Source organism: Argiope bruennichi, chromosome 2 (assembly GCF_947563725.1).
Source record: "Argiope bruennichi chromosome 2, qqArgBrue1.1, whole genome shotgun sequence".
In the NCBI taxonomy this organism is placed as follows: Eukaryota; Metazoa; Arthropoda; class Arachnida; order Araneae; family Araneidae; genus Argiope; species Argiope bruennichi.
The window spans coordinates 119,462,384-119,487,120 of NC_079152.1; the positions used below are offsets into that span (position 1 = coordinate 119,462,384).

The window sequence follows — 24,737 nt, forward strand, 5'->3', positions numbered from 1 at the left end:
ATAGAATTTGTATTGAGAGCACGCAGCTGTACATAATTTCAGGGTACTGGCATATTAAGAAATATGTCAATTGCAAAACTGCATTTTTTTTAACGATCATGTGAAATTGTGAGAAAAGAATCATTTTTATAATCATGAAGAAATCAAAGCGTATGGATTTTATTATGTTGATTAAAATCTTTTAATTTTCGATATTTGTTTGCTCATATTATAAAATAATAATTTTCATAATAATAAGAAACTTTTTAATATCAGAGATGATGATTGTGTAAATATTTCGATGAATTTCGTTTAGCAAAGAAGTCTGAAATTCTGGGAATCTTATTCATAACGACATTTTGAAAAATATATAATTAAGTTTATTTTTAATGATGAACTGTTTCATAATACATGACAGTTAGTTTTAAAAATTCTAAATAAACATATGGGAAATATTATTTTCTAAAGAATTTCGGTTTCTGAATTCATTGATCATATAAAAATCGCTTGAATGTAAAATAAATGACGAGAAAAATATATCTAAAATAATTGATAGAACCAAAGAATTAATCCACAAATTTTAACCACTGCACCTAATACGGAAATCCTTAGCTCATGATATTTATATAAGGCAAAAATGTCCACCTATCCCTCAAAAACCTTCAATTTTCGAGATTTAAAACATAATTCATACAAAATAGTATACAACAATTATATAATATTTAAAATAAAATATGAGATATATAATATGCAAACTAAAATATAAATTATATAATATACAAAATAAATTTCACACAACCACCATCCTAAATAGTTAGATCAATTTCGCAAATCTCTATCACCATTTCGCTAATGTAGCCAATCAATCAGGATGCTCTATATTTAATGTGCAAATATAATTTAAAATAATTCATTCATTTGGTATTACAAATATATCTCATCAAAGTTTATTGAGTAACTAAATTAATGCTATCAATGCAGTGGATAAACAGCTCGTCATCGAAGGCGGATAGTAAATCAATAAAAGCTTTTCAAACCAGCAGGAATGGTATTCTCGAATCTTTCTTGCAATAGAGACCTTATCCCCCTTCTTCCGTATTAAATCGAGGACCATAGAAGCCGCGAATTATTGTACGGTATTAATGAACGCTAATTATGAAATATACACTGAGGTGACAAATGCAAATATACAGATAGTAGTAGTAGCTCGTGTGAAATGTATAAATGGCAAGTGCAATGACAGATCTTTCATTTGTGTTCAAGTGATTCAAGTGGAAAGGTTTCTGCCATAATTATGGTTGCACGACGGGAATTAAGAGACTTTGAAAGTGGAATGATGGTTGCAGCTAGACGCATGGGGCCTTCCATTTCGAAATCATTAGGGAATTCAACATTCCGAGATCCGCAATGTCAAGAGTGAGTCGAAAATATCTTATTTCAGGAATAACTTCCCACCATGGAAAACGCAGTGGTCGATAGCTTGACTGAGACCAGCGACATGTGCGTAGAATTCTCAGAGTTAATAGGTAGGCAGAACTGCCTGAAATAGCTTCATTAAGCAATGAAGCCGTTTCGAATCAATATGGGATGAATGACGGACGTGTCCTTTTTAGGACAGTGTGGCGAAATTTGGGTTTAATGGGCTATGGGAAGCAGACGACCGGCTCGAGGACCTTTACTAACAGCACAACATGCCTGCAGCGTCTCTCCTAGGGTCATGACCAGATCTGTTGGACCCTAGACGACTGGAAAACGTGGCTCGGTCAAATGAGTCACGATTTTAGTTGCTGAGTGGTTTCGAGTGTTGCGCAGATCCCACGAAGCCATGGACCCAAGTTGTCAACAAGGCATTGTGAAACCTTATGATGCTTCATAATGTGAGCTGTTTTCACATGGAATGGACTGGGTCCTCTGGTTCAACTGAACCGGTACATTAAATGGAAATGGTTATGTTCAGCTATTTGGAAACCTCTTGGAGCCATTTACGGACTTCATGTTCCCAAACAACAATGGAATTTTTGTGGATGACAGCACACGTATCACCGGGTCACAACTATTATCAATTGTTTTGAAACCTTCTGGGCAACTCTAACGAATGATTTGGCCACCTAAATCGCCGACATGAATCTCATCGAGGAATTACGAAACATATCAAGAAGTCAGTTCGTATAAACACAGTTCGTTCGTCAGTTCGTAAGTTCCTTTTTAAATTCCGAATGATAATATTATTTTAATAACTGCTTGAAAACAAAAATTAAGATGAATTTCTTAATTCATTCTGAATTCAATATCTTCCACTTTAGCTATAAATCTAAGTTATGAAAGGATGGTGAGGTAAATGTTCTGGACTTATTTCATTTTCTTCCAATGAAGTATTTCTTCTTCTTTCAGAATGGATCACATCCAGATGTATCTGACACATAAGAAAGTTCCTGCTTCTCTTCAACTTAAGATTAAGAAATGGGCCGAATACACCTGGACCAGGTAAGTTTTTTCTACAAGTAATATCACATCACACAAAAGGCGATTTATTATATGTATATAGTCATGAAAAACAGAAAAGAAATAAAGCTAAATTGCCGAACATTCATTCAATATTAAATTTGTTCATCATTTCATTTGATATTAATTTGTAGCTCGCAGAAAATTCTTTAAAATTGTTGTTAATGTCATATTTATATATATAGCCGCCTTTGGTGACCAACTTTTTTACTCATATTATTGACTCTTTTAGCAGTGAAACGATTTATATGAAATGGCTTTTTAACGTTGTTTGTTACGACAAACAGAAATGAATTTACTTGAATGAATCTACTACAAATTACTGGGGTACAAATTAAATAATGCATATGCCGTGAAATAAAAGTGGAAGTGGAAATCCTACATCGGAAATAATGTAAAAAAAAAAGATAATTTTTTAAGCTTAATTTTTACGCTGGAGAGTTTTTATATTGGAACTTAAGTTAGAATTTCATCATATCATTGTTTCAGACTGGAAACAAAGTAAATTAATATACATATCAAAAATAAAACAACTGTACGGAAATGAAATTGATACAATTAAAAATGTAATTTTTTGAATGTTTAGTATTGCAAAAACCATTTTTGTAAATAAAAATATTGTTGCGACATAAATCGTAAATATTTTATTTAAAAGTAGCTAACGATTATTTTCATAATTATAAATTTTATTTTGTAAATAGTTGTAAAATTCAGATTGGCAACAGTGATATTTTTGGAACTTTTAATTTGTTGTTTAAAAACGATGCTAGAATTTTGAATCAAAATAAGTTGATGTAAATTTGATAATATTATCTATAATATAATAAGATTTAGTTTTATAGTAAATTTGTCTGCATTTTAATTTTGTTGACGCACGAACACAACAATATGAATAACAATTTACATAGATAAGTATTAGCAATTATCCATCTAGAGACGGTTAAGCCTTTGTTTGATGCCTGTTTCTTCAACATATTCTTTTCTCTGACTGAATGGAGTTTTTGGTGACTCGGCAAGCCTATACTAGTAATATTTTGCAGTTCCATTAATTATTTAAACAAAGTGTTGATTTAAATATAACTATAAAAACGTTCAATAAAACAGTCAAACGTTTCTATGATGCCTTGTGTACATTTGATTGTTGCCACTTTTTATTTAATAAGTATGATATTAACTAGTCATTTCATTGCGTAAAACAACATACTATTTTCTACATAAATTAATTTGATATTGATTAAAAATATAGCAATTTCAGATAAATTAATATTTTGAATTCTAAAGTAATCTTTAGGATCAAACTTAAGTGAATATTTACAAAATTTCAGAAAGTTAGTAAATTTCTAATAAAATCAATTAGTTGTGAGTAACCAAATCTAGTACCATTATTATACATGTAAGTCATATTTCTGGGGGGAGGGTGGGTTTGATTCGCAGTCTCTTAAGCATTTATACGTATGACATACAAGTAAATAAGGTATCGAATTATTGCATTTTTAAAATAAATTCGTAATGTTTAGTTGTTATTATTCTAAAAAAATTAAGAGGAATTTCTCAGCATCCCAAGTCATTAATAGGTCTCTTAGGCAAATCAGAAAAATATGACAGCCCTAAAATTAATGATACCCTCTTACTAAGCAGTTGAATGATAATTATATCAAAGACTCGTCAATTAGAATTACACCTTTGCAATCACTTGGACTTTAATATTTTAGTTAAATGCGTATCGATAAGTATTATTCTCATTGATTTTCTCGTACACTATCCAAGTAAGAATCTCACTTACAACTTACGGATGTAAATGATGAGACTCAGGCAGTGGCTTAGTTAACGGGAGTGCAGCAGAGGTATGGGTGACCTCAGCGCTATCCTTAGAGACCTAAAGAACGCCAAGGAGACAAAACATCAGTATGTAGATGCCATTTTTTTAAAGAAAAGAATGAAGGAAATACGAAAAAATTACTAAGCATCACTCGTTTTTTGTACATGCAAAGCTGCTGCTGATGAATAATAAAAATATCGTGTCCTGAACGTCATTTATCTTCGCTACACCGCTGGACTCAAATGATATTCAACTCAGTTTACTGTATTCGCTTCTATACAATTCTTCTAAAATGATATTTGATGGATTGATATTGAAGTTTTCAGTTTCTTAATTGGATTATTTCGGCCGAATATATCTCAAATTCAATTTTTATCCCAAAAAAGCGTTTTTCAGACTACCAAAGTTCTTGAAAACTTTATGTGGTAGCCGTTATAATTTGAATCCACAATGAATAGTAATTTCTCAGAAATGTGTGGCCCAGCGAAAATAAAGAAACGCAATAATATCTACTAATAATAAAAATAGATGAATTTGTGAGCTGGCATATTATGAGTACGAGCATCCACGTCTTGGTCTTCACCGCTACAGGAAATTTTGAATGCACATAATCATCATCTTCGCGCATGCGTTGCATGAATTTGAGCTACAGGAAACTAGTTTTGGCTAGTAGATCACATGAATCTCTTCATTTTTTTAGAGAGAAATGGCATAATGCATTATCATTTGTTAAATATTTTTAAAAAATTCCAGATCTTTTTGAATGTAACATTATATTAAAAATGCTCTATAGAAGCATCTTTCCACAGTGCTCTAAGAAGCACTTTTCCATAACAATTTATCTTATCTTTCATCTTTATTTCCTGTAATTTCTCTTTAGCAATCATTTAATATACTCAATAAGCCTTTAAAATTTTTCCGAGTTATTTTGAAACATGCTGAATATTTCGCATATGGTGATATATTTCTAAAAAGGAATTCATGTTTCGGTTTTATTTCTGAAACGAGAATTCTGAATTTTTAAATAATTCCTTAAAGAAATATCTTTCTGAATATATGCTACATTTTTCATCATTCTTCCTTTTTTTCAGGACCAAAGCAACTGATGAGTCTCGGCTTTTAAATATGCTGCCAGAGAGGCTTCGGGCAGAAGTGGCAGTCCATGTCCATCTCGACAGTTTAAAAAAAGTAGGTCTGAAGTAAAAATGAAGTGTTGACAATCAGAGGGATTAATCCTACCTTTTTCGTTAACATCATATAAAAATTGAAAAACCTGTGGCGGATTGGTTACGCGAGGATAGAACCTGGGACCTTGTGGTTCGCCGTCTAGTAACATAACCACGATACAAAAGCAATTGCTCGGGTAGTGTAGTTGTTAACTGGCTTATAAGCTATTCACCATAAACCCTTTGTTTTGTTTCAAATTTAGAGTGGATAAAAGTAATTTTAACTACCTGTTTTAGATATCAGTAATTTTCAAAAAAATTCATTTTTTGGCTTTTTATGAAATATGATAGCTAACTCAGTTGAGAGCAACTTGTGAGGTTATCCACTCTGTATCTCAATGTTTTTATTTAAATAAATATTCTTGCTAAGATTCAATGTGATATTTATCTGCAGACCAAATAATCCATACACTTTTCAAAATAATTAACCTTTGCACGATAAAGTATTTATTTCTTCATAAAAAAAATGGGAAAATCTGAAATATATGTAAGAAATTCAGAATAAAATAATAAAAATTCTACATTTAAATTTTATTTATTATTAAAAGTAAGTAATTGGAGCTTTCCTAAGTTAACATTAGTTATTTAAGGTACCTAAAAATGTTCCTTCTTCTTGTCAAAAAAGCTTGTAAATTTATATATCTGGCATTTTTATAATAATTGCTGGAATTGTTAGCAAATGTTCTAGAATAAATTTATGTGCGAAATTCAATTTATTTTGTCAGATATTGTTTTGTTATCTGTAGCAAACGATTCATTAACGCCAATTAGAATTAATTAAACAAGAAAATTATTGCAAAATATTTTTTACATGTTATGCATTTGATTCTTTCTAACAATAAGGCTATCATTGGTTTTTCATTTCAATTATGTAGAACATGTAGTTTATGAAGTCCTTCAAAGTTTCTAAACTTTTTAAGCGAATATTAACATTTTCTTATGCTACAAGCATAGCATTTGTATATTTTTATCGCTATATACTTTTCGATACAGTTGATGATATATTTCTCATATTACTTTCATCAAAACGCAAGGCACCTTCTGTTTCATAGGTATAGTTACAGTGAATTGTTTTGTATCTGAAAGAATTTTATAAAACTTTCTATATCAATACATGCTCATGTTAAAAAAAGAATTTCTTTATGTTTGCTACAGGTGAAAATTTTCGAGCAATGCGAGACCGGCTTTCTTTGCGAACTTGTTTTAAAACTGAGATCTCAAGTATTTTCGCCAGGAGACTATGTTTGCAGAGTTGGAGAGACAGGTAAAATATTCACTTAATTGAAACATATATATATATATAATCATGAACCAGTTTCTTAATATACTCTATAATTCGAATAAGTGGTTACAAATTTTCAGAACCAATTTCGGAGCAGCTCCCGTATACGGCCTATTGGCGCCATTTTTTTTCGCCAAGAAGTCGTCAATAATGCATGTTTGTTTAGGATGTCGTGATTCTTACCCGGAAGTTTTGAAGCCACGTTAGGCTTATTTCTAAGACTGACAAAATACACTAGACTATATGTCAGGGGGTGGCGCTGCCCCCCCCCCCTTTTTAAATAATTATGATAAATGTTGTGATTATTGACTCTAATTTTTGAAGCCATGTTAGGCTTAATCCTAGGACTGACAAAATACACGAGAGTAAATTGTGGGGGTTCTCAATTCAATGGATCTTTATAATAAATATTTCAATTGAAATATTTATGATAAAAATCCAAATGAAACGATTTGTTAAATTATAAGTAAAATGAAGCATGATGAAATGCTCACTTGCTTTTAAGTATAATGAAATGCTCAAAATTAATATTAAATGATGATGACGAAATTATTTTTTGCTCCGATTTTTTAAAATGATTTCTTAATTTTAGCTGAATATGTTCTCATGAATACATTCATATTTTTTTCATTTTAAAAGCATAGTTTATAAAAGTTAATAGCTGTATACGTGAGCTGCTCTTTAAAAAAACACATAAAAATACTGAGTATGTTCTAAGGTTTAAGGTTACCATAAAGAAGAGTACATATGCCGATGACGGCAGCCAGAAATTAACGTTTATAGCCAAATTTCTCGCCAATTTGGCGGAGGCCGTATACGGGAGCTGAGCCTTATTTTGATATATCAAAATGATCAGAATCCATTTTCTTTAAAATGTTTTGTAAATTTTCTTAAAACATGCCTCTAATTTAAATGTAAAAAATAATTTACAAATATGTAGTGATAGCCAACATCTCCTCTAAAATTTATCGATAAAAATAAAAACTAAATTTTTAACACTTGTAGTGTTTTTGTTCTTTAATGTTATTTATGAGCTTGTATTATATCTAGAACAAAATTGATAACATTTCCATTTTAGTTATAGGGAGAATTTTCTTAACACACTCGTCTCTCCTTCAACGGCAAATTAAAACTCTCTCAGTTATTCTTAACTAATTTGTATTGAGGCAATTATTTAATTTTACATAGTACTTTTTTTCATTTACTGTGTACGTGAATACACATGTAAGTGTTGATTATAATTTCAATCAGAAATTGTATTTACTATTGACCCTGAAATTAATGTATATGAAGCTATATCCAGAAATCTCTGGGAAATATATTGTTTTGTATGTTTATTAATCTTTTTTAAAATAAAAATTAAATTCAATGCTCAAAAACAGAGATAAAACATGAAGAAACAGCTGATTTTCGAACACCAACAAAGCCGAGAACTTATTTTAAACGAGTTATTCTTGAAAAATAATAGGAAAACTTAACTCATCAAATCAAAATAAATGACTTAAAAATGTAAATCTAGATAATAATAAAGATAAATAAGAAACTTCGCATCAGTATCTTTTACAAAACTTCGTATCGTATAAGAAGCTTCTTATCATTCGTAACTCAGAAACTTCGTATCGTATCAAATAATCTTAAAAATTTCAAAATCATTATAATATTGCTTCAAAGTTTCATTTCTTACCAATTAATTGATAACAGGCTTTATCGTTCACATTTTCTATAAAATTCTCAAGATTTTTCTAACCTTTCTATGGAAAGAATACATAATTATTTTATGCTATTGTAATTTACTTGACAAAAAAAAAGATTCTCATACTTTTGACATGCTTAAAATCCCTTTTATCAGGAATGCTGAATCTCTTAACATTCATAGAACTAGAATAAGAGAATGAGAATGCTTTGAATTTTATTCCTTGATTCTCTTCGTCTTGTTGGAACATCATTCGAATTGATTTTCATGGAATTTTTTTTAAAAACAAAAGTATTAATATTGTTTTTTTTTTTTTTTTGTTTTTTTTTCCAAGATTATCTTGAACCGTCTTTTGCTTCTTAAATCTTTTTCCGATTTCCCATGCTCTTGTCTTTCTTTTCTTTGTTGAATAGTTCTTAAATATAGATGGTGACAAATACTTTCTCTAATTAAAAATATTATTGTTAAATAAAATCTATTATAATTTGGCATACGGTAGTTTCGATATATTTATAAAGTTTTTAATAAAATCACTTATGTCAATAAATATCAATGTGAGCACCATTGGTAGCTCAAAGAATATTATAAAGCCGTTCCAGTTCTCACCAAGTATCACCCAATATTTCGGCTGTCACATTGTACATAGCACATGGACATAACTTGAGTGTATCCATTTATTCAACTGGTGTTGCTAACATTTTATCATTTATGTAACTTCAAACTTGACACTGAAACAGCAATGGCCAATTTGAATTCATGGAACCAAAAAAAAAAATACATTGCACTTTTCTTTTCGCTGACGTCATTTTGATCGAACAATCTAATGCAAAATCCTTATTTCTGTTGAACTAAAATTATAATAATAATAAGAGAATGAATATTCCATCGTAAGATTTTAACAGTATTTATTATATTCAACGGTTCCTTTGCAATAATTTTTTGTAATGGGGGAAAATTCTTATACTGCCCACCCCTGCATTATTAGTTCATCAACCATGAAAAGAATTGATAGCTGGAAATTAGTTAATAGTTAAGTTTAATTTAGTTATATCAACGTCCCGTTTTAAAGCATTACTAGGGCTATTTTAAAAGGACCTGATAAATTTGATTTGCTGTCAGATGATGACGACGACACATGAATTGGCATCCCCTCTCCAAACTTCCACTCCACACTGTAGGGGAAAATTTTGCCCCGATGGATATAATCTTCACCAGAACCGGTTACACGAGGGTTCTTCGGTGGAACCGGGTCTTGAATCTGGAACCCTTCGGTTCCGAAGACGAAACCTTACCACTAGACCACCGCGGTCCTAACTTACGCTAACACGATGCTGTATGGGACAGCTGGGTCTTTTTTACATACAATTCCTTAAACACCAGTTCTCAATTTCTTCTGTTCAGCTTTAAGCAATAAAAACACTTTTATAAATTGTTTCATATTAAGTAAAAAGTGAAATTAAATCTGTATAGGGCAATACTTAAAGTAATGCAAGTATTTTTAATGTAATTGCAAAAAAAAAAAAAAAAAAAAAAAAAAAAAAAAACTTTTTTTTACCAGAATAGTTTTAGTTGATTGCTGGCTCACATTGTAAGCAGTAATTTTTTATTTATTTATTTATTTTGCTTGTATTAACTTTTCTTGTAAAAACTTTTTTTGGTGACCTAAATTTTTGCGGGAAAACAAATCCATTTTTAAGAATTCAAGATTTCGAAATTTCCTTTATCTATATTTAAAATATATATATATGTCCTGATACCCCCTATACTAGTACCCTGCCTTACCTTATTTGTCGTTGTTTCATTCGAATGATTATTTTTTCGAGATGCAATTTATTTAGTGCCAAAATATAAAGGAGTAATTTTTTAAAAACGTATTCACTCAATTAGTATTCTAAAATAGAAAAATGAGCGTGGGCGTGAAATCTTACCAGTGTGTGTTGCATAACTAGATATTTTATCCGTATAAAATTTTAATGCATATTTATATAATACTTAATGTCGAATTCTCATGTATTCATTTTTTTTATCTTATTTACAGGTCGAGAAATGTTTATAATAAATCATGGGAAGGTTGAGGTAAGTGAAATTTTCTTTTCCAGAACTTCTAAAAAAGCAAATGGTAATAAATTTCTTTATTGTAAAGTTCAAAGTAAAAGAGTAAAAATTTATTTATGAAAAAATGAGATAACTCGGAAAATAGCGAGTATTCTAACTTGGAGCATCATACTTGCATAACCTTTATAGCATATTGAAGAAAGTAAATATACTATTTAAAAATGAACCTCTTTCCTTTGATTGATCTGATACATCAGATAAATACTGCTGTATAGGTTTTGGCATAAAGACAAAATGCTTATTGGCTATTTTTTTAATAATCATGTTTAAATACACAAGAGAAAAAACAGACAGTCTTCATGATGAAAGATGCATACAAAAATTGATGCAATTCTACTATTTGATACAAAGAGCACATAACAAATTTCATCTATCCAGCATTTTACCTTTATCATTTTCACAAATGAAAAAACATCAATCCATTTTTTTTTACTCGGGTTTAAAATGTTCGAATCTAAATGTCAAAATTAATGAACATTTCGATTTAGTTTTTTTTAATGTTTGGAAAGATTTTTTTAATGATTGCAATGCTTCTATATATGATTAATTAATGCTTAAAGCGTTTTCTCCAGATTAAAATCCTTTTATGTATAATATTTTTAGTGAAACTACTTTTTTATAAAATATTACAATATACAAAACTCTTTTCGAGACACATCAATTAAAATAAAAGAGCTGTAAAAAATAATAATAATAGAGTAGTTCAAAATCTAAACGTTGCCCAGCAAAGGAATAATTATAAATTTTCTATTTCAAAATTATCAACGTTATATTTTCTCAAGACTTAATAGCAACTGAAAAAATGTGTAAAAAGGTAATTGGTATCATTGAAGAGGTATATATTTGAATTTCAAGATGAAAGTGTTCCTGTGAAAAAAAATGGTTAAAATCTCATAACCTGAAGCCCATTTGACACATGTTTGCTGTCATCAAACATGTGTTTCATTTGCTTTCAAGGATTTTACTTTTCTTGCCTAAATTTGAAGGAATAGATTTATGTGTACTTTTAGGAATTGTTAAATCACTACTTTGAAACAAATGAAAATCTTGATAAAAGATATGTATTAAAATAAAACGGAACTTCCAAAAATATAGTGACAAAGTAGTTCAAAGTTAATATCAAATTTATTGCTTTAACTTTTTAAGAAATTAATAACAGCTGAAAGAAAGAAATATTGTGCAGAAATGAAACTGATACCTTTGAAATGGTAAAATTTTGAATTTTTAAAATGGTTTATAAACATTAGATTGTAGTTATTATGGGAAAAAGTCAAAATTTTGAGTAATTTCTAATTTTCTGATTATTGAATTAATTTTCATGTTTTAAAAAATGACAGCAACATTATTTTCATGGTTTATGAAATAAATGTGCAACATTTGGTTGAATTTGGATCAGTTGTTAGGAAGACATCCTGAAAATACATAAATTCAAATATATACATACACAGGCATATTGACTTTTATTAAACATTTATTAAGAAAACATGGCAATATGTATGCTTGAAATGGAAATGCGAGAAACACGAGCTGCGTCTGTAAACATTGATTGTACAAGATTTATTGAAACACAAAAAGTGTTACTCTTCCCCAAATTGGAAAGAATTTTCCGTTTCTGACAATATTATATGATGTACTTATTTAAGTAACATAATCAGTTTTTATTCGAAAGCAATTTATTTTCAAAAACAAAAATTTGTGGATAAATTTTTTAAAAAAATCCTGAAAAAAATGCATTGGAATGTTTATTCTCTTAGTGTATATGTTACTCTTGTGATCATTTGTATATTTTATAAATGAAGTGATGAATAGATATTTGATCCTTTTGCTCATAAATATAGAAAAACATTTATTTATTAATATATAAAATATAGTTGTTACCACGGAAATTGTTTGCGTATAATTTAAAAAAAAAAAAAAAAAAAAAAAAAAAAAAAAAAAAAAACAGAATTGCCAACGATAAGAACAAAAGTTCATGGATTTTCAGTTTTACGAGAAATTGAAAGCCAAATGTAAGCTACTAAATTAAGATAAAGTAAAATAAGTAGAAAATCTTTTTCCATTAGAATCGTTTTTTACATCGATTCTAAAGGATTTATTTGTAAATTAAATAATCAAGCTCATATTAAGCACGGCTTCTCTAATTTTTTTTCATTAAACTGCTTAATTTTGGTGCCTGAATTTATTTTTTACTACGAAATACTTAAAAGTAAATAAAAAATTCTTTAAAAATTTGAAAATAAAAGAACAATAACTTTGACAAAGAATCTCAAAAAGACGCAACTACATAAAAGGGAACAAAATCTAAAATATCTATTTCGAAACATTTGTAGGAAAAAAAATACTAATATTAGAATATAGGACCCACAAAATGGTAATTAGTTTCAGATTTATAAGGGTTTTTTTTATGTGAGATATTATTTAAGTCATTTTTTTAAAGACAAAAGAAAATGCCGAATGCTCAAGACAATCTTTTTTACACACGACTTCGAGCAAAGATAAGACGTACGATCGGGGTGTCTGAAACAATAAAGACTTGATTAGCTACTGTATTTCTGTTAGCGCACGACCTGAGCATATAAAAAGACTACCATCTGTTTACATAAACCAAAGAACATAATTCACGGTACATTTTTTACCATTTAATGGCAACATCTGTCCACTAAATACAAACATGCGCTCAGGCAAGCGTGCTTATGTCTTCTTCGTCCATGCTTTCTTTAAAGAAAGTTCGTCTGTGCGTTTTTTTTTTAATTCATTTTTTTAAGGCAAATGGAATTCTTTTTAAATGTATACTCGAATGCAATCATAAAATGATAGAGAAAGTTTTGCTGGACGATTTTTAATGGCGTCGTGTAGCTTACAATATAGTATATAAAAAGTGAAGGAAGGGGAAAAAATGAATACTTTTGTTCCAAAGAAACCAATGAATGAAAAACAGTTTTTTTTTTTTAATATTGTATTGTGCTAACACTTCGTTTCAACATCCATCTTTTCAACAATATTGTATTTCGTTATACGAGTTCCCTTTCATTATAATATTAATGCCGTATTTTAACAAAATGTTTTGAATTCTGTAAAGAGGAAACGAAAATTTTATTTTAGTCACTACTTGCATGAAAAGCGCAAAAAAAAAAGTTTATTATCTGAGATGCAGGCTATTTTATATTAATATTTTGTTTCTACTTTATTTCTTTTATGGGTAAAAAACTGATAGCATACGGAATATACTGTCAGTTACTCTGATAGTATAAATATTTTAATATTTTTATGCTAAATTTCTATTGCATGAAAGTAAAATCTTTTTTTTTTTGTAATATAAAATGAGCAATTTTGATGATATCTTGTGAATTCTGCCGAGTTTCATATATTGGAGAAGATTTATCTTCTGATAACAAGATTTTAAATGTAAATTTTTTTTCAATTTGTTAAAGAGAAATGAAAGCATTTTCTCTGCAATATGTTCTTTTAAAAGTTTGGTTAAGATTGTTAATTTTGTCTCCATTAATAAGTTTTTTTTTCTCCAAAAAATTTGTTTTTTAATCTTTAAAGAAAATGTTACAGCTCTGCGATTTATATATTAAATCTGCGATAGCTATTATAAAAATGTAATTGAAATTTAGGAATATGACTCCTTGCTTTAAAAAAATATTTTTTGTTTGTATGATTATTCATCATTGCCCATTTTAGTTTCCTTTCAATATGATGTTGCACCATATGAGCATACAAAATTCCATTTATTTCTCACAAAGTCGTTTTGCTTCCTTTGATTTTATTAAGGTGTATGTACACACTTGAAACTTCGAAAATCGTTCAAAATATCGAATATTTTTTTAATTGCTTAATAAAGTTCTCAGATCCCTTAGCTTTCAAACGATACCAAGATGTTGTCAATATTCGAAATATGTCTCAAGTTATAATTATTTTTCTTAAGGTAGTTTCATTAAAAACTCTAGTTAAGGTGTTTTTAAAACTCCTTTTATGAAGAATGCTATTTTCCCACTATGTTACTTCATTCAAACAATCATAACGCAACAAGAAATGAACCAAATACTGTTATTTATATATCAAAATTATCTGTATGAAATAGCGGATGTTTTGTGCCTCAATCAAAGTTATATTTATAGAAATAAATTTTTAAAGCTGTTTAAAAGGTAAAATTACAGAAAAAATCTCGCTTTTTCTATTCATCGTTGATGAAAAAATTGTTTAAAAAAACTATACATTTTTATAACTTGTTTGAGGCAGACAACATGACGATTAATATTAGGCATAATTTCCAACTAGAATTGTGTGTCTGTACACATTAGAATTTAAGATATCATGTTTCAAAAAATAGGCTAATTTGCTCATTAAATATTATTTAATTAATTAATAATTAGTGTAATATGGTTTTTTCTCACTGAAATGAGTTTAAACATATATTAACAACCTTCTGTGAAAAAACTGGATTTTTAAAGTTAAAATTTAAAAAAAATATCTTCAAGTGTGTACGTGCACCTTAAACCTCCAATAATGGCAATATAGAGGAATATTATTTTTGGCTGTTATTATTACTTTTCACATCTATTTGACTTTTTTAACGCATTATAATTTAATTTTTTTAACTGATTACTGATATACATTCTCATTCGGATAATTATTATTAGTTATAAAGAAAAGTTAAAAAACCTAACTTATTATGTCAAAAGAATACACGTTATATCGTTGAGATTCATACAACCACTTAAAGACTAAAATTATTGCTACGGGTGAGATGTTAAAATAAACGATTGATTTTTATAACTAAAATACTGAAGAAGTTTTTGAAATTTGGGTAGATTAGTATGAATCTTAAGCTGTTTGCTTACCTTCAAGCGTCATTCTTTTAGCAATAGTAAAACATTACTAATGTATTCTTTAAAGCTGTTCTTTAGACTATCGAGTCAGTTAGCTGAAAAAATAATTCCGTATTGTATTGGAAATATTCTTTGAAATTGCCTTCTCTCACTATAGAAATGTTGTAGTTATAAATTTATTTCAATGAATTTATTGTTACAAATTCTAGAAACATACATTGACTTTACTCCCTGTTCATTAAACCCTTAAAAAGGCCATTTTTTTTCTAGTCTTTGTGTATTAAAGTATTTTTAGGATTCAATGTGGCTTAAAAAAGTGATATATTTTGATTATTAAATAAATTTAATTTGATTAATTAATTAATTTGGTTAAACTCTCATTTTATGTGAGATAAGGAACTGAAGCATCTGTTCACCTACATAACTTCATTCAAAGATTGTTGAATTTGATGGGAAGCATACTTCCCACGGCTCTAGAAAGGGTTAAAATACTTTAAGAGGATTTATTTTTTTCTTAGCCTTGAATTTTAGATCAAATTTTCTCAAAATTCCGCTATGTATAAAAGAATAATTGGCAATTTTTTATTAATAAATGTGCTTGAAAATTTAGAAGTCGCAATTTTTATCTTACTGAGAAAATTATCGCCAAATTTCACAGTTTAGCTTCGTAAAAACAGCATTCATCCATATCAATTCCAATTTACTTGTTTTGGCTTATTTAGGCAAATCTACTATTCGGGTTAAAACGGAAATGTGATACCTTCGCCGATATTCGCGTGATCTATGTCTTTTGAAGCAGATGTTTGACTTAGGTTCCTATATATATGAGAAGATTGCTTTCCTGGAGAACTGTCAAGGAAAATTCGGACACATTTGGCGGATGGGAACACGATATCTGCAAGACCGTAATAATTAGAAGGAAAAAATTCACCATTGAAAACCTCTTAAAAATCAGTATCAACTCAGTCTAGGAAATGAATCAAATTCATAACTCATTTTAAATTTGAATAATATAAGGGTTGCCAAAATGAAAAATGGACACTTGCGAGTGCGTCAGAATGATTGCAACTATAGTATCGCCACCGAACAGAGATATAAGGGACGGTTGGAAGTGTGCATTGCATACGGCGTTCAACAGTGAAAACTGTTTGTGGTAGAGGAAACTGATCAGAAGTGAAGTCCAGACATATATTGCTATATATGGATGCGTCCAGATCTGAATAACGCTCGGTAATACGGTTTATGATTCTTGGATTGCTGTGGACCACTCTTGGTTGATTTCCTGCTCCAAGGGAGCACCCACAATTCAACACATTACTGCAGTACTCTTTGGAAACTAAAAGCAATCAAAAGCAAACGGCAGACCTCCTCACACAGAAAGCGATTCTTCTCCGTGACAATGCTCGCCCACACGTCTCCCGTGAAACCCAGACGACCTTTAAAAAAATTCCGTTGCTAAGTGTTGGAATACTCGTCGTACATTCCAGATTTGTCACCCTGTGGCTTCCACATCTTTGGGCCATTTAAGAGAGCATTACAAGGAACACGTTGCCATTCGGACGACAAAGTGAAGGAAACTATGCAGGATTTCTACAAGAATCAACCACCATCTTTCTACAGCACATACCTGCTAACTAACCGATGGGACCTGTGATACAACACCCATGGCGTCTTTTGATTTTCAATAAAGGTATCCTGTCCAAGCAACTTGTCCACTTTCCATTTGGGCAACCTTTATACCAATTCTTTCTTGATATCCTTCTAAGAATATTTTTAAAATAAAGTTAGTTGCGAAAAATGCATTATTTTAAGAACAGTATAAGAACAAATAATAAATACAATAATTGACGTAAAGTGTATAAATGCCATACTTCTTTAAACAATTTTTTTTTCCGTTTTTTTCTCGATTGTTCAGGTTATCGTAAACAATCCAGGAACGTCAAAGCCAATGGTCGTGGCCGTTTTGAGCGAAGGAAATTACTTCGGCGAAATCAGTCTTCTACGCTTGGACGGAGTACAAAATAGGTATTGCAAGGCATCTGTGTTTGTTTCGAAGAATCCATTTTATACAGACGTCAATTATACGTTAATTTCAATTAAAAAATCAGTTTAAAATTATTATAATCACATAATGAATTTGAATGTTAATATTTTAAATGTGAATGTTATTTTAATTTAGTACCGACACAGAAATTCAGAGATTCGTTGTTTTTGCAGCCTGCGAGCCCAGCTTTGAGCTGAAACATTAGCAGTGACAGACAAATATATTTAAACAGGTGTAGATTGCATGAACGAGGGTGTTTAATTGGTGTTTGGTGTAGAACCGGTGAATTTCATATCAAAATACACTGGTGTACAAAATTAAAAGGTGGCTTAAGATTGAATTGAACAGGAAAGCTATTTATAGTCTGTTGACACGAAATCGGATTTTTAAAATTTCTCTTTATTAACTGTGTAAAATACAATGAATAGTTAAAGAATAAATTGCTACCCAATCGAAATTGACATTGGTTGCATAAAATTTAATGCCTTCGATGCCATCTGTGGAATTAATCGTTTGAATATTTTGACCAATAAAATTCGACTTTAAAACTCATACAAAGTATTTTTAAACTGTAGCAAATAATATTTTTTTCCTTTTTAGTAAGTTAATAAGCAAGCAAAATTATTAAAAGCATCTTTTTATTTTGCACACCAAGGTGTCATCGCCTGTTCAGAGCAAACTGAGATACAACGGGGGTAAAAGCATTGTCTGGCTTATATTTGTGGGGTTTACGTGCAATTATTTTATTGGTTTTTTTTCTTACTTTATAATAATTTTTTGACCTGCTCACAAATATTTTATGAGCTTTCATTTTCATTGCATGCTAATCCTATTTGCGTACATTTAAATGCCATTGGCACTATTTTTTTACTTACCATATTGCTCTGATCAGGCAGTAATAGATAATTTAAGAATAATTGTTTAAATTAGTAAATTTAGAAATTTAAATAAAACAATCAACAATGGCAGCAGAAATTTCATTTCTTTTTCATTCTTTTCTCAATTGAAATGAAGATTAAAATAATTTATTGATGTACAGAATGGTATTAAAAGAATATATGATGAGTTTTTGAGAAATTTCAACGTAGTTATTTATTATAGAGCAATTATTATGAAATTTCTGCTGCAATAGTATATTGCATGATTTTTTGTTTTCTTTTTTTTGGGACTTCGGTGCATGGCAAATTTATTATGAATCGACGCTGTGGAAATCCAAAATTCTTTTAATAAAAAATTAAAAAAAAATTGCTTCAAATATTGTAAGATACCTGAAAACATGTAATTCTTTAGTTAAATTATTTTATAGAAAATAATTAAAGCTTAAAAATTCCAACTGACTATATAGATATAAAAAAAGGAATCAAAAATTGGAGTTTGCAAATGTTGCTTAAAAGTTAATATATTTTTTTTTCAAATCCAGTTAATTTATTACGAAAATCTCTATCATAATATTCTTACATTTCTACAAAATCAGAAGTCTTGGTTTAAAAAAAATATCTAAGAAGAAAGAAAGGTAAATTCTTTAAGCGAAATAAATGCAGTTTAGTGTGTGCTTTTAAAATAGGTTAATTCTTAATTAAAAATCAACGTAAATTTCCTTCAAAACTGATTCAAAGTGCATTAAACAGTGAATTGATATGAAACAATCTCTTAAAGCAGTTATTATGTAAAGCAAATGCCGATTTCCACGGCCTCGGTTCTTAATGCAGTAGAGTAGTGCTTGCATGCTTACGCCGCTGTCCTCCTATTGGTAACGCCTTTTTAAGTTCCTTTTTCAACAGACGTACTGCAGACGTTAGGTCCATCGGATACTCCGAGCTGCTGTGCCTCTCCAGGAGGGACCTCATGGCGGTGAGTTGGACAGATTCAAAAAATCTTTAGTCCATTAATTCATAATAAGACGAAAATTAAATAAGGCCTTATTCTTGCAAAATACAGAAAATCTAGGAAATACTTGAAAAATCAACATCTTTAAAATTTAAGATATCCGACTAGGTTAAAAACATGAATTTGGATGAAATTCATAGTTTCAAAAAATAGGTACGTTTCCATTTCCAGTGATATCTTTATTTTGTCTCTATGTCAATTAGAAGTCAAGTTATAGTAAAGTATTGATACATAGTCCTTATTTATTGGCATTTAAAAACTTTATATGCATTTTCTGAAGAACAAGTTTTTTTAATAATACTACGAGTACGAGTGAGATATGTACGAGTATCGTCATATCTCACAAAATAATCAAGATATTTTAATGAAATTTATAATTAGTGCTCGTTATGTTATGCAGAATGTAATGAACTATGGATTTGATGTTGAAAGCTGTAGAGATTGATTTGTGATTGTTTAATGTAAATATTGTTTAAAAAATTCCAAAATTCCATAGATAATTTCATATATTACACACAAAACTTTTAGTTTTGTATATAATTCTTATACAATAGTTAGTCTAAGATATATTACACTTGTAATGTTGCAAAGAAAAGTGAAAAACTGTAGCAATTTATTTTTCTGTAGAACAATCCTAGTTCTTGTAAATAAAGGCAAAAATTTACATCAAAATATTTACACAAAAAGTTTTCTTCAAAAGCTATATATACATTTAAATAATTTCTCTTTTATTCATCATTTTATCCTTATATTAATATGAAAACATCATATAAACATTAAAATATGTTTTTTTTTTTAAAAAATCCCCTTTAAACCTAGTCGGATACCTTAAGTATTCAATTTTTTTTTCTTGTTGTTGTTATTCTTAATGTAATATGTAGGTTTTTTATTTTACACGTATCCTACTTCCATTTCAAGAATAAATAATTCAACTACAATTTTGGTAATAATCAGAATACATTATTTCTTGGCAACCACAAATAAAATTGCCATCAAGCTCGTAGCCATATGTGCTAGTATCTAAAAGTATGACCATCAAATCGCAAAAGTGGAATCTTTTTTCTAAAACGAGGCGCTTTATATTTTATCCTATGCCTTGCGCAATTATCCACGATCCGTCATCTGGAAAAAGAACATTTAATTTACCTTCTCTTTTAAGATGATTTTCCTTGCAAGGAAATTCGATCTCTTCACAATCCCGTGTTCAAATCAGTCATTTCGATGGAATAATCATATTTCAGCTAACTTAAATAGCTTTTTTAAATACATTGATAGTGATTAATGCGAAATAACTACTTGCGGAATAATCAAACAAAGGCAACATTCTCTTTCTTTTGAAAAAAATCATTTCCATCCCCACTCTATGAGGCTAATCGAGAGATTTCAAATTAAATTATTCAAGTTTAAAAAAAGCTTATAATTTTATAAAATCTTTATCGATCTCCACAATCAGATGCGAAATGTGTCAAAAGATTTCTTCTTTTTTTCTTAGTGGACGAGAAAATTAAATTCCAAATTATTTCATCTTTTTCTTTCTTTATGTTTGATTCTGCGCTATATTAAATTCTGCTCTGTTTCATAAACATTAGCTCATTATTTCCTTTGCTTTATTGTTCATCGTAGGCTTTAGTGGAGTATCCTGAAGCTAAATCTGTCTTGGAAGACCAAGCGAAGAAACGGCAAGTATTCCAAAATACTTTTAATGTGTCTTTCTTTTTAATGAAACACAAAATAATTTTTATTTGATAAAGGCAGTTTTGGTAATTTAGGCATTCTATAAAAGACTCAGATATAACATGAAAGAACAATTATATTTTAATATTTCATACATGTTTTTCGCGCATTTAAAGAAAAGTTTTTTTAAAAAACATATATTTGCATTTGCTTACAGGAATAGGCAAGCAACTACGATATTAAATGCCACACAATATAACTTTTCTTAGAAATCAACTCGGTGGTACTTTAATCCTTTGTATAAAATTGCCACTTTTTAAAGATTAATACTTGCATTACCAAATATACTATTTTTTTCATATTTTATTTATTTAAAATCTATATATAATATTCAATTAATGAAATTAAGATATATAAACATCAAGAAAAAACTGAAAGAGAGTATAGAGTTGTAAACCGCGAGTATTCAGTAAAAATGGCAAAAAAATGTGTGCAAATTTCAAAAGAAATTGAAGTTTTGTAGGCCAATGGATAGTCGGATCCGTTTGTAGTTTCTTTCGCAATAAACAGCTGGAGAGCCGGACTCGTTGCTTGGTTACTATGTTTGTTAGATTTTAAACTGTTGGATTACATCTTTTAGATTCACTTTAAATCAGATTTAGAATCATTTTCGAATATCCCGAAAGACTTTATAGTGTGTATCGTCGTTCACTAGATGAAAAGATGAAAAGAAAGGAGAAAAAATGACACTTCAATCAATTTTTTGTAAATTGAATAATCTTAGTCTCGATAACATTGAACTTATTTAACAGATCTTTCTATTTATTTTTCTTTCACGTTTGCATGTTTAAGAAATCAATCAGTATTTCTACAGATATTTTCTAACAGTAAACTTATGGTCATATTAATTAATTCATTGGCAACGAAAATCCTTTCTGTTCATTGTATGCTTATGAATAAAGCACATATCATATCAGAATATGTATACATGCATATTTTCAATGTTTACTTTGATTTGATCCAGTTGTCTCTCCTGAATTTTAATGAACATTTTATATAAATATTAAGCATTTGTCTTCTTTTATGTGTTTTTACAACTTTAATTAAAAACAAATAAATTCTTACATTTAGATTTAAAAATGATTTTTTAAAAAAAGCCATTACTTGTTCAAACCCGCTTTCACTTTGGCTTTACTTATCTTTACTTATTTGATTTTGTGTTCAATTAGCATATGTTCGCTTGAAGAGAATTTACTTTCGATTATGTATAATGCTTCTTAAATAATATTCATACCACATTAATATCCCAGGGAATGCAGAATACAGTTACATAAAACAAGACGGGCATTTCAACTTTTACTTTTGTTTTTATTTAACCCTGCACTGCAAAGAATTCATAATAATGCGTCCTTGAGCAATAAGTTTCTTTTTAAGGATGATAGTTTTAAAGATATGGTAATGGTTGATGAATGAGTCATTGGCCACCGGTTTCGGCGACCATTTGATAACTTGATGATGAATTAAGAGAGAAAAAATGAAAGACCCTGAATATTTGAGAATTTTAGTGATAGCTTCATTAAGACTAGTGTTCCAGTGTTTATTCAAGAACAATCGAACACTCGATGTTCCTGTAATGGGAGCTATAAAAAGCTAAGAGTAGTCAATAGTAGTCAGTCGAGTCGACTTGAGTTGAGTTCACGCGAGCAGTTGAGCGAAGTCTCTCGTTAGAGTCTTGATATGCAAGTTCTCTAAACTTTTTGTGCTGTTGTTGTTGTTTAATGGCGATTCATTGCTTATCTGTTGCTATTTATTGCGAAAGCTGTATTGTGTGCTTTTCATCTGTGTTTTTCTACTGTGCATCTGTCTTTATGTAAAATAAAGTATCTTTATCCCTTACTGAGTCAATCGTCTTTTTTCATCGTACAAACCCCTGACGGTTTCCAAAATTTTCAATAAAAATATGGAACCGTAGTCTGAAGCACGTTTAAATTATTTAGATCAAATGTCCTCCCCCAGTACGGGGCGGAAGATTAAAAAGAAAGAGAGAAAATTACGATAACATTCTTTTCTTCAGGATCATATTCAAAATAAGGCGTTCCTTCCTAAATTATTTCTTATGCATCTTTAGAACGAGCCTTAACATACAACGAATCAAATCCTGAAATTTAAAATGACTAATTCTTGAATAGCTGTATTAAATGTATCTTTGAGATGCGATTTAACTTATGGGATTAGTTGAGAAAGATAATTGATAATTTTGATTAAGAAAACATTTTCTTTTTCAGAATGAAGACAAATCTGCAAGCTCAGCGAGCTTTCAGTGTGGATGCGCTTCTGAGGAACTCCCAGGAGCACTCTTCCGTGGATAGCGGAATAGTCAAGGATGAAGAAAGAGGTTAGTTCATATTTAATTGTTCCATTAGAAAGTCTTTAATTGTTCCATTAGAAAGTATTTAATTTGAAATTTTCTGATTTTAATTAATTTTCAATAAAATGATGATTAAATATCTTTGAGAAAAATTATCTGATTAAAGAATCAAAAAGTATTCCTGTTGGAGCTCTTAAAATGAGTGTTTACAATTATTTCGTAATGCACATTGATAAGTGCAATACGTAAACCATGTCTTGAAGGCTTGTTCTTACCAGTGGGCAAAACATGGTTTGTCGCAATTACATATTACAAGAAATTAATCTTAGAAATGTATTAAAACGTGTGTTTCTGCAATAAAACACACATTGAGAAAAAAAATTGAATTTATTATATAAATATACAAATTGGCAAAATTGTTCCTGCACTTTGAGGGAACTGATATACTTAATACGTTTTCAATGCAAAAACACAACAATGTTTTTGAAATTTTTCTCAAAAATAGAGAGTAGTGGACGGCAGGAAACCATTGATGATAGATCTAGAGGTGACTTTTCGTATGAAATAAATGTTGGAAAGGGAGAGGATGGGCAATCATTGATATCTATAACCGGATATCGAAAGTTTTCATATGAAATAAAAATTTGCGAAATCGGTGCAATGGTTGTAGCATGGAACTCTACCACAGTTTTCTCCACGGAGAATGTACAACGAAGTACTGTTTTTGAAACTTCTTTCAAAACTGGGGATGAGATGTTAATCAATAATCAATGATGATAAATCTAGAAATCATAAAATTTCAAATGAAATGAAAATTTTGAAATTGGATCGATAGCTGGGATTGGAAACTGGTACTTTGTTTCTCTTTATTGTTTTAAATATACAGATTTTTTAAAAAAATTTTAATGTATATACTTAGGGTCGTAATTTGGCACGCGACAAAAAGAATATAAATGCACTGGACGCCAGTTTTAAGGGATGCCAGTCAGAAAAAACTACTTTATGCTCTTTTCAATGTCAAATATGATGAGAGGGTGAAAAAACAATGGCTATTTCCATTTGTTAAACAATTGTTGGCAATTGCAGGAAAGCATTAAATTGCGTCCTAGACGCCTCTTACCGTTGCTACGCTACTGAAAAAAAATAATTGAAGCGAGTTAAAATGATCTAAAATTCTGGATTCCTGTTCCTGCAAAAAAATATACCTTTCATTATAAAACTGTAATATAAATTTGTAACGTCAGCTTATGAAATAAGCAAATCTGATGCAAACTTAACCGGCACTTGGAATTAAGCTAACGGTACTTCTCATG

General features: G+C 29.5%; 1 protein-coding gene across 2 annotated transcripts in view; it reads left to right on the plus strand.

Annotated features, from left to right (window-relative positions):
• The window catches only part of LOC129960315 (cyclic nucleotide-gated cation channel alpha-3-like), a 121,304-nt gene that overhangs the window by 92,139 nt on the left and 4,428 nt on the right, over positions 1-24,737 (plus strand). The window contains exons 14-21 of one of the 2 annotated variants that reach the window (XM_056073672.1): positions 2,371-2,463; positions 5,392-5,488; positions 6,682-6,790; positions 10,540-10,577; positions 17,367-17,476; positions 19,262-19,346; positions 21,006-21,061; positions 23,342-23,451. In XM_056073672.1, coding sequence (XP_055929647.1) covers positions 2,371-2,463; positions 5,392-5,488; positions 6,682-6,790; positions 10,540-10,577; positions 17,367-17,476; positions 19,262-19,346; positions 21,006-21,061; positions 23,342-23,451 — 698 coding nt within the window. The remainder of the gene's footprint in view (positions 1-2,370; positions 2,464-5,391; positions 5,489-6,681; positions 6,791-10,539; positions 10,578-17,366; positions 17,477-19,261; positions 19,347-21,005; positions 21,062-23,341; positions 23,452-24,737) is intronic. The other variant, XM_056073682.1, reaches the window with a different exon arrangement.